Raw genomic sequence first — 15,496 nt, forward strand, 5'->3', positions numbered from 1 at the left:
ATATGCCAGCTCAATGACAAAGGCCAGGGTGGTTTATTTTGGCTTGTGGCTGGAGGCAAATTGTGGGCTATTTATGACACTGAAGTTGGTGAAAAAAAATAACAAAGTTTTCCATAACCACCAGTCTGAAAAAAAAAAACTGAAAAACCTCAAGATGGTGACAAAGAAACAATAGACAAAATTGTCCCATGGCCTCTACATATATGAGTACACACATGCACTTATATATGCACTATACACACACACACACACACATTTGTACACATACGCATGCACACACACATACACAATTTATATTGAACCTGTACAGACTTTTTCATTATTCCCAAATATTACAGTATAAAAACTATTTACACAGTATTTATATTTTTTAGCATCATTATAAGTAATTTTTTTAAAGGCTGGGTCTCACTATGGAGCACTGGCTGGCCTGGAACTTGCTCTGTAGACTAGAGTGTCCTCAAGCTACAAAGATCTGCCTGCCTCTACCGCCCCCATGCTGGGATAAAAGGCATCCTGACTTACAAGTAAACTTGAAGTGGCTTAGAGTTCGTAGGAAGAAGGCAAGCACTTCTCTGTGGTGGTATTGTGGAGTGGGGATCAGTCATCCCCTCTAGTATGAAGGGGGACTGCATTATCACGCTCAAAGAAATGAAAGATTTCAAATTAAAGAGACTATTATAAAGCAGACAGGAAAACCTAATGCAAAAACCCATACAAACTACATTAGAAATTGATTATACTTATTGTTACAGAGAGTAGCCAAATTAAAATATTTCAAAATGAAACCCAGCCAGGAACAAAATTAATAATAGATCATGGTTCAGCTGAGTTTTTCCTCCTAAGAACCAAAATCTAGTTCAAAGAAAAGACATAGATTTAATTCATCACACTACAAGACCAAAGATCATATAAGAGATTATTTTTAACACAGGCATGAGCTCTTTTTTGGACTGATTCAAAGTCATACACACTCTAAGAGAGAGATGGACACCTTTGATCCTCTAAAACTAAAGCGTAATTTAGAGAGGGCCCTGTAAGAACTCCTCAAAGGAAAAGAAAAGTGGGATTCAAACACAATTCACAGAAGACAGGAAACACAAGGGACCATAAAGAGAGAGGAGCTATTTGATCGCAACAGTGCCCACAAAAGGCAAATTAAGCAGCAGAACGCGCTGCAGAGGAATGGGGGTGGGGGCAGGACTCCTTGTGTGAATCTGACAGGAAGCAAGCTCCTAGAGTGCAGAGGTTAAGGAGTGTCCCCAAAGAGGAAACATTCTCTGTTCCCATTGACTCCTCAAAAACTAGACCCTATGCAAGCAATCTACTTCTGAGTGGCCAAAAGTTTATTTATCATACACTACCTTATTGGCTAAACGGTTGGAAACTAGCCCTGATAAGGTTACCCGACCTGCATTTTATTCACAAAGAAACTTAAAAGAAGCATTCCAAATTAGCAACTGCAGCCGCCCTCTGGATGGAGGGAAAGTGTTGGAAACTAAGCAGATGGGAACAGAATGGAGATGGCACGTTCTTTTATTCAGTATAAATTTTGTTTGTGGGCCATATAAATAGATTCCCTATATAAATAGAAAAAGTGAATTTCTTTGCTCTTTGCATGTAGTCATTTTCAGATAGCACTCCCTGAGGCTGTAGTTTCAACTTTTCAAACACTATTTAACCTGCCCCTATCCAGCTTACTGAGATTCCTGGGGCCTCCAAAGGAAAAGTCTACTCTTTTTTTTTTCTATTCTTTTTTTTGGAGCTGGGGACCGAACCCAGGGCCTTGCGCTTGCTAGGCAAGCGCTCTACCACTGAGCCAAATCCCCAACCCCAAAGTCTACTCTTAAGACATCTAAAGTTCGGTGGTGACAAATACTAAAATGTACTGTTTTTACACATCACATTTTTCCCCCAAGAGGGGCATTAGAAACGCCTACGAGCCAGCGGACCTCATTTTGAGTGACAGTTCCCTGAAGCTCCCCCCCACCCCCCACCCCCAGCTCCAGGATGCCTCACTTACTTAGTCTGCGCAGGAGTGCGGTGGTTGGTATTGGAGCAGAAGATGTTGGACTTGCGAGTACTGTCGAGGAATTCGCGCACTGAGTTGTCGCGGAGCTCGGCCAGGGGCCGGGCCTCGTGTTTGAGGTACCACTGGTGTGCATCAAAGCACTTGCCACACATGAGCTGTTCACACTCGAAACACCAGAAGTCAGCCAACTCTTTGCAGCGAGTGCACGCAGCCTGCGCATCCACAATCTGCCGGAACACCGCCAGGCGCCGCTGCAGGCTCTCGAAGAACACGTTATCCAGGGCCTCCGCATTAGCATTGGCCGACCCCGGTGCCTGGCAGATCGGGCATTGCAGGCCGGGCGCCTCCAGGCATCCGGAGCATAGCGTGTGCAGGCAAGGCAGCAGTTTGGGGCACTTGGCTTGGGTCTGGCAGCCCGGGCAGCGCAGAAACTGAAATTCCTCCTTTATGGCTTGCTGGTGAACCAAGGAGAGAGAAGTGAGGCCTACAGAAAGCCCCAAAGTCCTGTCCCCTCCACTGGCCACCCATTCCTTCGGCTGGAGGCTGGAGTAGGTAGGACCTCACATTCCATTCCTGGGAGTCACTGGATCGTGTCCTGGCTTATCGGCAGCCCAGTTCCTCATTTACTGAGGCCTTGCAGCTCTCGCCACACAATTTACTGGACTCCCATCTACTTATCCTCAGACTCACTAGTAGACACTGAGATACAAGACTGGATACATCTTTGCCTTTAAAGAACTCGAGTCTGGAAAAGTACCAACTTCATATAAAGTGCTTAACACAGTTGGTGGGATAGTCCTCAAAAAGTTAGACTTAAACCACCAGAACTTCTACTTTTCATATATACTCAAAAGAACTGGGAAAAATATCCAGGCATATAATTATATACTAATGTGCCTAGCTAGCAACACCACCACAAAAGTCACAGTGACCCAAGTGTCCATTAGCACAGGAATACGTGAACAACACGTGGCTGCAAATGTAACGAAATACTATTCAACCTTAAAAAGGAATGAAATTTTTGATACATTCAACAACCTGGATGAACCTTGAAGACATTGTGTTAAATGAAATATGCCTGCTATAAAATGAGAAATACTGTGTAATTCCAGTCATACTAAACAATAAGACTAGTTAGTTCATAGATACAAAAGGTAGAGCTGGTGTGTAAATGGTCCAAAGTTCTCAGTACAGTACTGGGCACATGAGAAGTACCCGTTAATGTTAACTAGTATTTTTAACCCTCAGTTATACAACGCTAATATAAAAAGTTATGGCAATGTGGCCTTATTTGTGCTTTTGTCAAGAGAAAAAGGAATGAAGAATAGCGGGATGGGGGTAGTTCCTTCAGGGGAGGTTGAGGCAATACTTCCGGGAGGACCATGAGCTAGGCTTCCTTAGGAAAAGACCCATGACCTTGGGGATGCATACATTAATCCCAGAGCTCAGAAAGCAGAGACAGGTGGTCTCTAGGAGTTTGAGGCCAACCTGGTTTACACAGTGAGCTCCAGCTAGGCCAAGACTACAAAGTGAGACCCTGTGTTCAAGACGATAAAATAAAATAAAAATCCCTAAACACCTCATACACATAAAATAAATGTATGGAGAGAGAGAGAGAGAGAGAGAGAGAGAGAGAGAGAGAGAGAGAGAGAGACTGACTCTGCATGGATCATGTTGGTTTTAGCAGGCACTTTGATCTGGACCAGGTTTTGTTTGTTCTGTTTTGTTTTGAAACAGGTCTTGCTGTGATGCCCTCGGCAGTCTTGAACTCTCTTTGTAGACTAGGCTGGCCTGTAACCTGTCATCCTCCTCCAACTCCCACATCCCAAGTTCTATTGCTCCTGGGATGTGCGACCACTGCTGAGAAACTGGAAGTGTTTGTGTGTGGGTCGGGGTGGGGGTGCTATAGTTAGTTCTGCCATGCCTGGGACATGCCTTTAGCTCCAGGCCATGGCAGAGATAGGAGATAAAGGGCAAGGCTTCAGGGAGTAGGAGTTGCAACCCAACTGTCCCCAGGGCTTCTGTAACTCATCCTGTTCCTATTTTATTCTACGCTATCAGTTCTATCCATGCCCAGTCAGGGGGTTCAGGACCCTGGTGTCTCTTTAGGACACTAACTCACTTTTCTATAATGACCTTCTCTGTTCTCAACTTCCCCACCAAAGTAAACGAATAAAAAACCCTAGCATCCCCTCATCTCCTAATCCAGTAGTACCTCCGCGGGGCTTTGGCTGTGTTCATGGTCTTCGGAGGGTTCCTCTGGGGGAGGCATGGTGGGCGTGGGGATCAGGGCAGGATCCAGTTGCTGACAGAGAGATCCAGAGGATGCAGGCGCCTTCTGCGTAGAGCCTGGTTCAGTTTCGATTTCTGGATTGGGTCTGTGAGGGCGGGAAATGCGTCCCAGACTTGAGCCAGAAAAGTGAGCTGCGGGGAGGTGCCCGCGGAGGGCCCGCCTCCCGAGAGGAAGTGAGACAGGACTGGGCGGGTCTAGGGGCGGAGAGGCTCGTTCTGTAGTCTCCCTTCTAAAGTTAAGAGAAAGACTGCGAAGTTATGGAACAAACTCAGATAGAGCCAGAAAGGTTAACCAAACAAGCACGTAAACAAGCCCGGCAGGCTGGCACAGCTCTGTAGCAGAATGTTCGCGAGCTTGACTGCTCTACGAGTAAAGATCCTATCACGCACTCAGCATGCACACTAGGAGAGATGCAGAGGTGACTGCCTAACAGAGAGGCGTTTATTTCCCGGACTGGGAGCTATTCAACTCACCTCACAGTTCTGTGTCTTTCTAGTTAAAAGCCAGGTAGAGAAATAAACCCCCTCTTTGAGCGAGCCCCCAAGTGACCCTAAATGGAGACGTCGACCCAGTATTGGGATGGGTTTGCCTGGAAAGGCATCCCTCAGCTGAGAATGAAGCATGAGATAGAAAATCACCAGGGATTCAGGGTTGCACGGACACTCTAAAGAGAGGCACGCACCTGGAAAGGAGTGGAGGTCTAAAACAAGAGAGCCAGTTTGGGAAGTAGTTAGGACCATTTTCAGACTTGAGATGGGGCTCCTGTGATGATGTCAGAGAAGATTAGATTAATCATAAAATGAGAGATGAACCAGTTCTGTATATGATCAGAGAGTTGGTGAAGGGTTTGCTACAAAGTGTCAACTTTGTCTCTCGGATGACCTTGAGGCAGGTGGCCTATGAAAAGTGGTTGTGGGAGGCAGCCAGACCTGAGTCAGTGGAAGGACAGTGATGACAGAACAGGATGATGTGACGAATAGGTCTGGTGAATGTGCTCTGTATGGAGGTAGAGAAGTCAGGGAGGAGCTGGCCAGCAGCAGTGAAAAGAACAAGAAGATAGAAAGTTAGCTTTTTGGCCAATGAAAAGCAATTCAGAACCCAGTGAGTGAGGAAAGCACACAACTGCAGACACTCTCATTGGACAGTGCCTTTGGCTTCTGACTTCAGTCTGTTCCCACCCACTTTTCTGGCCCCTGTGTGCATCCACCCTACTCTCTGTTCTAACTGATTAGAAGGGATGGTGTAACTTAAGAGTTGGGGCGAGTTGGGTGCTAAAGGGAAACCCAGCATCCTGGAGACTATGAAAGGCCTTGAAAGTATGCCATACCTCCAAGCTGACCAGTATTCCTTGGCCTTTAAAATTAGGCCATCAAACTAAGATCAGCCAAATGTGGTGGGCAGTTGTTTCAGTCATATTGTGTACAAATATTTGTGGTTTTTCCCTTCAATTTTTTATTATGCGATGTGATATCTATTAAGAGAATTTCAATGATTATCATATTGAAGATTGAGATACTAAAAGAATGCCCCTCAAGAGACATTGCCACCTATTCTAAATTTATAATATATTTGCAGTTGTATGAGGAATAGCTGTATCGTGTTAGGTGTAATTACAACATGGTTAAAAACATAATGTGCTTGCAATTTTACATCGGATAGTTATATTATGTTTAGGCATTATTATGACCTGTTCATTGTTTTCACTTGGAAATTAATAAGAAGATATGATTTGTGTAAGTTGACAAGGGGTGGACTTGTGATAACTACTTTGGATTGTCACCTTGACTACATCTGAAATTAACTAAAACTCCACTCCTGATACCAACTTGTCTTAGGGTGTGTGTTGCTGTGACAAAACGCCATGACCAAAAAGCCAGTTGGGGAGGAAAGGGTTTATTTTGCTTACACTTCCACATTGTAATGCATCAATTAGGGAAAATGAGGTCAGGAACTCAAATAGGGCAGGAACCTGGAGGCAGGAGCTGATGCAGAGGCCATGGAGGGTGCTGCTTACTGGCTTGCTTCCCATGCTTGCTCAGCTTACTTTCTTATAGAACCCAGGACCAGCAGCCCAGGGTTGGCCCCACCCACAATGGGCTGGGCCCTCCAGCATCAATCATTCATTGAGAAAATGCTCTTCAGGCTTGCCTACAGCACAACCTTATAGAGACATTTTCTCAATTGGAGTTCCTTCCTTTCAGATGACTCTAGCCTGTGTCAAGTTGTCATAAAATTAGCTAGCATAGCAGTCATAGGTAGAGGGACTTAGAAATGGGCTATGGCAGGGATCTGGGGAGGCAAGACTGGGAAAGATTCATCCTTTCCTCGCTTTGTAAGATAGCCTTCTGTCAGCCTCCCAGCAACCTATTGGAGTACGCTTTCTACCTTCATTTGTGCTTTCTAAAGCCACAGAGAGACAAAGTTCCCTCAAGTGCCTGGATCAAGGAGTCTGATGTAATGCCGTGACAGCCCTCCTGTCTTATAACTCTGTGCTGTACCCACCACCATCGCCGCTGCCACCAACACTGTCCACTGCCATGTTTCCTGAGGTGTCTGCATGTGAAATTTTTCTTTTATACCAAAGTTCAGGCCTTCTGAGTTCAACTTGTCCACAGTGACTTGGATCTACCATCATTAAGCAAATAAAGACAGGAGTCTGTATGACAGGCTCTGTTTTCTTGGCTGTGGGGGGGGGGTGGTGGGGGGGCGAAGACCAATTTGCTGACCACACCAGAAGAAAGCCTAACTCTGGATAAGCACATCCCTCAATGTGTTGAGTTTGGAGGACTGGTTTGAGGCCAAAAACATTCCCCTGATTCTGGAGAAAACGCTCCTGCAATGCATCTTTAAAGCCAAACTTACTTGTTTCCTTCAGGAAGGAAGTGGTCAGGACGCCTCAAGATGCTTTAGTTTAGAACCAAGGCCACATCCCCCAAACTGTGCTCCCGCCATTCGGTCCTCCCAGCGCAGGGGGTGCTGTGGGGCGGCGGGCATGGATCCCGCCTGATTCCTGATCCTACGCAGCCACTGTTGTGGTGGTGCGAGTGAAGCCGGAAGCAGTGGGGACGAGGAGGGGCGGAGCTGCCACGGGCTGGGCAGGGCAGGCTCCCAGTGGAAGCTCTGGGCGTGTCCCAGTTAGAAGTCATGCTTGGCAGGTCGGGCTACCGGGCACTGCCCTTAGGGGATTTTGATCGTTTCCAGCAATCGAGCTTCGGCTTTCTGGGTTCGCAGAAGGGTTGCTTGTCCCCAGAGCCCGGCGGCGTGGGGCCGGGGGCCGGTGAGTGGCTGCCCAGCACTGCGGACAGAGGGACTAGTCAGTACCTCCCAGACCTGTACTCTACCTCTAGAAGGAAGGAGAGTGAAGGGAATAGGCTATGAAAAGGGAGGCATACAAGGCGTCAGGATGCTGCTACTGGTTTGTCTTCCCTAGGGCCACCAGCTGCGGCTTTGGAAGCCGAGCAATCTTATCTTCCCAAACCTTAACCCACCACGTTACTATTTCCAGGATAGCCCATCATGCTTAGGAAGAAAACAGAGCCCTAGGCAGAGAAAGCCACAACCCACAAGGCATCTGTACAGAAATGGAAAGAGTCACCCTAGGGTAGCAGCACAGGGAGCAGGATTCTCTTGTGTCCTGGTGAAGATGCACAGAACAAAATGCCAGGCCTGCAAGCTGCCCGGCTTGTTTGCTTTCTCTCTCCAAAGCCTCTTGTGGCTCCTTCGGCTCACACTTCTCAGCCTGACATTGGAGTATTAGGGTCCTCTGTGGTTCTCCGGTATTGGCAGTGTGTTGGAAGCTTTGGTATTGCTGAATGAATCCCCCCCCCCCATTCTGCCCTCTGCTCTTAAGATTGCCTCTGACTAAGAGATCAGGAGTTGGTTTAAGACTTAGAATGCCCTGCAGGTAGGGGCTTCTTGAAGGATAGAACAGACAGCTCTTGTCACCTCCCTGTACTGGGCTGGGGAGGAGAGAGCAGGTAGCAAGCTCACCCTCAGATTCTGGGCCTGTTTACTCAACACCCATTCTGGATTCTCAGTTCTTCAGGCGTCAGAATCCTTGGCTTTAGCCTCATCTTCCCAGCTCTTGCCTCCAAACAGCTTGAATTGAAACACACATTTAAAAAATATTTTAAGGATATTACATATTTTCAGGATATTACAGTGGGAATAAAGGTCAAACTAGAAAGGGACACTTTAGTCCCACTCTGTTACTGACAAACAATTAGTTTTATCCTTGTTAGCTGAGGCGTTTTCTCTGTAAGGACCCCTTGAAAGCACACTTACGGGGCTGCTGGTGGAATGTGTTAAGACCAGCACTGCCCGTTTCACCCAGCATGAGTGTTCTGTCCCGTGTTTTGGAAGGCGGTACACATTAGACAAGGGGTTGTTGACTCGTGCTATGTCCAGCAAAGAGAAATTTCATGGACCGTTTTCTCAGATTCTGTGCCTCTTACTTGGGAGAGGAAAATCTTGGTTGCACAGGTTCATTATGGTGGAGACCCCAAACTAGCTATAGGGAGCCTCTGAAGCAGAACACAGGCGACAGGTACACACGGCCCACTGTACTCTGGGACACTGTACTCGAAGTTGTCCTGCCAGGCCCAGCTGGTGTTCTATGGTTCCTTCCCCTCTTTTGTCCTCAGATGCGCCAGAGAGCTGGCCTTCCTGTCTCTGCCATGGCCTCATCAGCTTCCTGGGGTTCTTGCTGCTGCTGCTCACCTTTCCCATTTCTGGCTGGTTTGCTCTGAAGGTAAGTAAGGCTGGCTGGATGCTGTGGGGGAGCTGGGAGGCACAGTGAACGCATCGATGAATAGATTCCCCATATTCGGCCCCTTGCCTCTAAATACTGTCACACCTCTATGAAATAGGCAAGTCGAGGGTTGCTCATTTTGTAATGAATGGCTCGTCCTGGCCGTCAACTTGACATGCCTGTGAAGAGGGAACCTCACCCGAGGGACTGCCTTCGTCCTGTGGCCACATCTTTGGAGGCGTTTCGATTGCTTGACTAGTGTAGGAGGGCCCAGCCCCCTGTGGTGCAATCCCTGGACAGTTGAGCCTGAGCCACTGGGCACTAATCATCCTTCCCCTGTGGTCTCTGCTTTCACTTCTGTGGCCCCCCTCAGTTTCCTGCTTGAGTTCCTGCCTTAGTTTCTTCCCTCAGTGATAGTCTGTAACCCAGATGCCAAATAAACTCTTTCCTCCCCGAGTTTCTTTTGATCACGGTGATTCTCACAGTAACAGGAAAAAACTAAGGCAGTTCCCATCCTCCAGATGAGTAAACTGAAGCCCAGACTGAACCTTTAGGCAGGAAGGAGCAGAAATGTTTCCTGAGTCCTGGAATCTGGACACATACACTTCCTTTGCAAAATCATCCTCCCTTCGATTCAGGACCACTCGAAAGAAAAGCACCCAGCATACCCAGCATGCACCGTATAGTGAAACTCCGGTCTCCTTTTGCATACGGGTTGGTGCTTGTGGGTGAGGATGGGGAGACAGATGTAGTTGAACAACACACCTGAAAGCCCCAGGGTAGGCGACGCCCAGGCAGGCCTTCCCCTCTGCATGGCCCTAGGCTGTGAAGTCCCTAGAAAACCTCCATGTTTGTGGGTCTAGAAGAGAGCACTGAGGTGAACCCAGATCCTACTTCTATGGTACCACTGAAGCAAATGTCCTGTAACCAACCACAGGTGTGTGGCCTGGCCTCTGGCCTTTGGTTCTCAATTTAGACTTAACTATTTTTATCAAGGGGATCCAGGGATCTGAAAGTGGTGAAGCCATTTGCTCAGGGCATTTGTTAGAGCAGCCCAGCCTTTTCCTCGACTAATCCAAGAGCAAACCGTTCCCTGGAATGAGTCATGACTAGCGTCGGGCCCCGGAGGTGAAGTTTCTCTGGTCAAGTCAGTACTTGTGGTGACTGAGACATGGCCCGTCACTGAGCTCTGTCTTCAGATCATGCCCCTTTCACTGACGGACTGTGTAATTGTTGAGTCCGTCTCTCAGCCCAGTGTCTCTTGTCTAAGCACAGCTACGTGTGCTAGTGTTCTTGTCGCTGTGACAGAGTCGAGAGGGCGGGCTTGGTTTGGCTCTCAGCCTCACAAGTGTGTCAGCCTTTGGTTGCTTGACCCAGTGTGTTTGACCGGAGCATCAGAGTGGTGAGGGTAAACCACCGGAAGTCCCTCACCTCATGGCAGAGGAACAGGAAAATGGGAAGTGGCCCAGGTTGACTTCTGGCCTACACTATACACACCGAAAGGCATTTGACTGTCTGGGTGATTTGTGGGGGGCAGAGAGGGACCTAGCAAATAACATTGGCCAGCCGAGGCCGGCCACTTCCAAAACCCTTTGCTTTGCCATCATGGACAGATTGTGCCCACCTACGAGAGAATGATTGTGTTTCGACTGGGCCGGATCCGTAACCCCCAGGGGCCTGGCATGGTTCTTCTCTTGCCCTTCATTGACTCCTTCCAGAGGGTGGATCTGAGGACCCGAGCCTTCAATGTCCCTCCTTGCAAGGTCAGAGGCTTCTCAGCGGCCCCACATAAAAGGAATGAGGCCTGTGCATGGTGAACTGTGGGCAGACCGGGGCTTTGACCTCTCCCTAACTCTACCTTCTTGGAGATAACATTTTGCGTTTGAGGGGCTGGCTACCAGGCTGGTGGGCCAAGCTGAGTAGTCTCAGTGGGTACAACCCCACAGTGGCCTCCAGCCCTTTTAATGTTTTCTCTCTCCTGGTCTTCTGAAACAGCTGGCCTCTAAGGATGGGGCTGTGCTGTCTGTGGGAGCTGATGTCCAGTTCCGCATCTGGGACCCAGTGCTATCCGTGATGGCTGTGAAGGACCTGAACGCAGCCACTCGCATGACAGCCCACAATGCCATGACCAAGGCCCTTCTCAGAAGGCCACTGCAGGAGATCCAGATGGAGAAGCTCAAGATCGGTGACCAGCTCCTGGTAGGTGGCTTTCTCATAAGGTGGGGCCCAGGGTCTGGCAGCAAGGCCTGGCTTCCTCTGCCAGGTCACTTTGAATGAGGACCAGATTACGCTGGACCATGACTCACTACATCTCAATGCCCCAACCACCTGAAAAGAAGCTAGGCGAGACTCCAAGCTGAGGAATGGAAGGCGGCCCAGGCTATGCACATTTGAGCATGTGCGTGGCCTGAAAAGAAAGGCTCTAGTGTGAACTCTGGGCCACTGCCCCTGACTGCTTTGTTGTACCCTTTCCTTCACTGCCACTGTGATCACGATCACGGCCTAGGGCCTTGAGGCCTCCAGGTTTCTGTTCTGGTGGGTGGCAGGAACAGAGCCCTCTGCATACAGATAAGTGTACATTCCCCATGTCCCTTTCCCCTCCCACACACTCCCTAGCTGCCACTTCCCCTCTTCTTCCCCAGTTACGTTCTGACCAACAGCTTTTCAGCCCCCCACTGCTCCCTTGCAGCCTCCCCAGCCCTTGCTCTTCCTGACTACCTTGACTCTTCTTCAAGGTCAGAGGAGACGCCAGGCAGAGTGTCCATATCCTCTGCACCTCTGTTTAACTGTGCTTCCTGCTTCCCTCTGGAGTCTCTTCCCTGTGCTGGCTCTGCCCTGCCTGGTCCACCTCTCTCCCAGGGAGCCTTTTACCTCCTCATGCAAGCTCTCACCCCTTCTCCTCTAACTTCCAGAAGGTTCTGTCCCTCCCCCTCCAGACAGATGAGGTAGCTCTGCCTTTCACCACAGTGACCCCCGTCTGGTGTGAGCTGTGGTGTTTCTCAGCCCTTACTTTGTCTAGCGGCAACATTCTACTTTAGATCTCTCTGCTTCCTCCTACCCCCAACCCTGCTTTGTCTTCTGCCCTCCAGTGTCCAGGTTTCTGTCATTGGCCTTCTCATTTTTGACACTCCCCTGCCTCGGGAGAGTTCACTCCAGGGCACTCAGCGATTCTGATGCTTGTGTACCTGGCTCCCCTTTCTTTCCTTTGGAAACTTAGTAAATCATCTTTACTAAACCGACAGTTGTAACATAGCTGTTTCCCTCCCTGTCCACCCCATGCGTCCTCTCCAGGTGGATGCCACCATCATGACCCTGGGGACCCAAGCCAGAAGCCTGTCTTCCTCCACCCCTGTGCCATCCATACCCATGACACAGCCCGTTCTCTTCTCCTGTGACTTTTCCAAGAGTTTTCAAGGCTCGCCTCACCCCTTTGCCCTCTGCCCAGCCCTTCTCATTTCTTGCCTGCAGTGTGAAACCATTCCTCCACTCCCAGCCTTCTCCTACACAGTGTCTACACAGCAGCCAGGAGGGTCTGTCTCCCAAAAGGGAGTCTGCTTGGTTGGTCACTTCCGTGTCTCTCTGCTCCCCCTGGGGTCTTAGAACAAGTCCAGCTGAGCAGAAAGAGGCTACCCAGAACCCTCAGTTCTCACCAGTACCCCAATCCATACTTGAGAACCTAAGGGTGACTTTCTAGAGCCTACTGACTGGGGTTTGCTGAGAAGGTTCCGTCTCCTTCTACTTAGAGTTTCCACCTCCCTCCCCCGCCCTGCACTTGCCTAGCCAAACAGTTGTGGCTTCTTGCTGAATTCCATGTCCATGAGTGGCTATAGTGAGCTGTCCAGGGAAGATGTTCACGGGGCCTTATCCAATGATTCTCCCCTTTTCCCTCACTGCCCTCAGCTGGAGATCAATGACGTGACCAGAGCGTGGGGACTGGAGGTAGATCGTGTCGAGCTGGCCGTAGAGGCTGTGCTGCAGCCACCGCAGGATAGCCTAGCTGTGCCCAGCCTGGACAGCACCCTCCAACAGCTGGCCCTCCACTTCCTAGGGGGAAGTATGACCTCAGTAGGACATGTTCCATCCCCAGGGTCAGGTAAGGAGTGTGGCAGCTCTTTCCTTCTAGTCCCTTTGGCTTACCTGATATAACCTATCCCATTTGTAGATCTGACCAGAGTGAGCGCACAGAGAAGAGCCCAAGGATGCAAGTTTGTAGAAGGCCCTAGGTAGCCTCTGTGAGAAGAAGCCTCAGTCCTGCAAGGGTAACTGGAAGGAAGGCTGTGTGCTCCAGGCCAGAGTAGCTCAAACACATGGGTTTGGGCTGTTTGCTGGGAATCAAGAGGCAGCTTCTTAGGAGAGGAGGCAATTCCACAGAGAATGAAGGGCTGTAAGAAGAAACTTCACAAAGGGCTGGCATGCTCCCGACCTTTGGCAGAGCACTGACCTGTCCTCTGTCACCCTCCCCAACCCTGTTGGCCTCCTGTGTAGATACATTGGAAATGATAAATGAAGTGGAACCACCTGCCTCTCGTGCTGGGGCTGGGACTGAGCCCAGCCCGAAGCAGCCTGTGGCCGAGGGGCTCCTCACTGCCCTGCAACCCTTCCTGTCAGAGTCACTGGTCAGCCAGGTTGGGGCCTGCTACCAGTTCAATGTCCTCTTGCCCAGTGGCACCCAGAGTATCTACTTCCTGGACCTTACTACAGGTGTGTCTGTCCTCTCTGCATTTCCCGTCCCTTTCCACTCCGGTTGCTTGTGCCCTTCCCCCTCCGGTTGCTTGTGCCCTTCCCCCATGGTCTATTAAAGACTGGTCACCTGCTCCCGACAGCTGTTTGGACCCATAATAAACCCATAATGACAACCTGGCCTCTGGTCTCCCTGGGATCAGCAGGACAGCTCAGTTTGATCACCGGGAGCCCTCATATACAGCAGGGCCCATCACATGCTGGGCTCTGCCCTTGAGCACTCTACCTACTTGTCACTGTGAACCTCTTTGTCATTCGTAAATTTGCAAACTGAAGCAACAAGTGGTCACAGTCAGTGAGATTTAAAGCCACTGTATTAGAACCTGGCCCACCTCTACTCTGTGTGTGTGTGTGTGTGTGTGTGTGTGTGTGTGTGTGTGTCTGTGTGTGTGTGTCTGTGTGTGTGTGTGTGTGTGTGTGTGTGTGTGTGTGTGTGTGTGTAAGCCCACATTCCCAGCTCTAGAGTTTGAACTAACCAGCGCTTGCCACTGTGAGTGGGATGTGGGATGTACTACCCAGCATCCTCCTCCCTCCTACTGATGCTAATGCTGCCTCCCAACAGGACAAGGCAGAGTGGGGCATGGAGTTCCTGATGGCATCCCTGACGTGGTGGTGGAGATGGCTGAGGCGGACCTACAGGCCTTGTTGTGCAAGGAACTTCGGCCCTTGGGGGCCTACATGAGCGGGCGGCTGAAGGTGAAGGGTGACCTGGCGGTGGTCATGAAGTTGGAGGCTGTCCTCAAGGCCTTGAAGTAGCACTGTTAGCTGTCCATCCATCACCGAGCCCTGAACCTGGTGCCAAGCCAGAGAAGCCTCTTAGAATAGGAGATATTGGTTTGGGCCATGGAAAACTGAGGCCTGAAGATGTTTCAGGCCCAATGAGGAGAAGCCGGGGAGGCTGGGAGACATCTGTGGCTGGTCACAGCTGAGTCAGGTGTCCCACACCTTAACCTGTGGTAGTTCTCTGGACAGGCCTTTGCTCAATCAATCCCCAACAAATGCTTAGTCCTGAGTTGCTACACAGAGCGAAGACAGAGAGCCTGCCCCGCCCCGCCCCGCCCAGCTGATAACCTGACTGGAGAGACAAGAAGCCTGACAGAAGCAGCCTGAATGGCAGCCACGGGAAGGATCAAAGCACATGGATTATGACTCTGACATCCAGAGAGACCAGAAGGAAGGGAAGATGAGGGAGGGCAGCCCCCAAGAAGAGGTTACTGCAGTGGATCCAGGTGGCCCCGTCTTCCTATTGGCAAGCCAGAACAGGCTGGGTGGGGAGGGCATGGGATAGAACAGTTTGCTTTTCCTGTGGGTCTGCTCCTGAAGACACTGGGCCTCATCCACCAGCTCCATCCTGCATGTTTGAGGAGCTGGCCTCAGGGCAGCATGTGGGAGAGCCCTGCTGTTCTGTGTGTGTTTACTAGAGGCTTGGAGTCTCCAACAAATAAATGTGGCATTTACAGTGTGGAATGGAGAAGTGCAGCTGGCTGTGGGGTATGGTGGGCCAGGGAGGGTCTGCTAGGCCCTGTGCCCAGCCAAGGGCCAACACTAGAGGCTGACACAGGTCCTCAGAGAATGTGAAGCTCTTCCTCCGGGCTGTCTTACAGCCTTGGAAGTCAGGGTGATGTAGCTGTGGGTTGCTCTATGTTTCTTTTTATAGTGGGGGAACAGATTTCCCAGAGAA

At 49.9% G+C, this 15,496-nt stretch overlaps 2 protein-coding genes across 6 annotated transcripts in view; one reads left to right on the forward strand and one right to left on the reverse strand.

The window, feature by feature from the left end:
- The window catches only part of Pml (PML nuclear body scaffold), a 31,730-nt gene extending 27,318 nt beyond the window's left edge, over positions 1 to 4,412 (reverse strand). For 2 of the 4 annotated variants that reach the window (XM_087562019.1, XM_087562018.1), the window contains exons 1-3: positions 4,248 to 4,412; positions 2,024 to 2,487; positions 526 to 642 (exon numbers count right to left, since the gene is read on the reverse strand). In XM_087562019.1, coding sequence (XP_087418145.1) covers positions 526 to 642; positions 2,024 to 2,487; positions 4,248 to 4,304 — 638 coding nt within the window. In that variant the 5' untranslated portion in view covers positions 4,305 to 4,412. 4 annotated transcript variants of the gene reach the window in all.
- Positions 4,413 to 7,390: 2,978 nt separating this feature from the next.
- On the forward strand, positions 7,391 to 15,282 carry Stoml1 (stomatin like 1). 2 transcript variants are annotated; one of them, NM_001305238.1, is given in 7 exon segments: positions 7,391 to 7,602; positions 8,969 to 9,075; positions 10,689 to 10,838; positions 11,071 to 11,274; positions 12,976 to 13,168; positions 13,561 to 13,776; positions 14,378 to 15,282. In NM_001305238.1, coding segments are annotated over 7 exon segments (1,197 nt in total). In that variant the 5' UTR covers positions 7,391 to 7,469; the 3' UTR covers positions 14,572 to 15,282.
- The last annotated feature ends 214 nt before the right edge of the window (positions 15,283 to 15,496 follow it).

The sequence above is a fragment of the Rattus norvegicus genome, chromosome 8 (genome assembly GCF_021556685.1).
Source record: "Rattus norvegicus strain SHRSP/BbbUtx chromosome 8, alternate assembly SHRSP_T2T, whole genome shotgun sequence".
Lineage (NCBI taxonomy): Eukaryota > Metazoa > Chordata > Mammalia > Rodentia > Muridae > Rattus > Rattus norvegicus.

Excerpts from the sequence above, each read along its gene's own strand:
- Stoml1 (XM_087561007.1), top strand. The coding sequence starts at position 7,470 with ATGCTTGGCAGGTCGGGCTACCGGGCACTGCCCTTAGGGGATTTTGAT. Across the intron at positions 7,603-8,968 it reads CGGCGTGGGGCCGGGGGCCG|ATGCGCCAGAGAGCTGGCCT; the intron begins GTGAGTGGCTGC and ends TTTTGTCCTCAG. Across the intron at positions 9,076-11,070 it reads CTGGCTGGTTTGCTCTGAAG|CTGGCCTCTAAGGATGGGGC; the intron begins GTAAGTAAGGCT and ends CTTCTGAAACAG.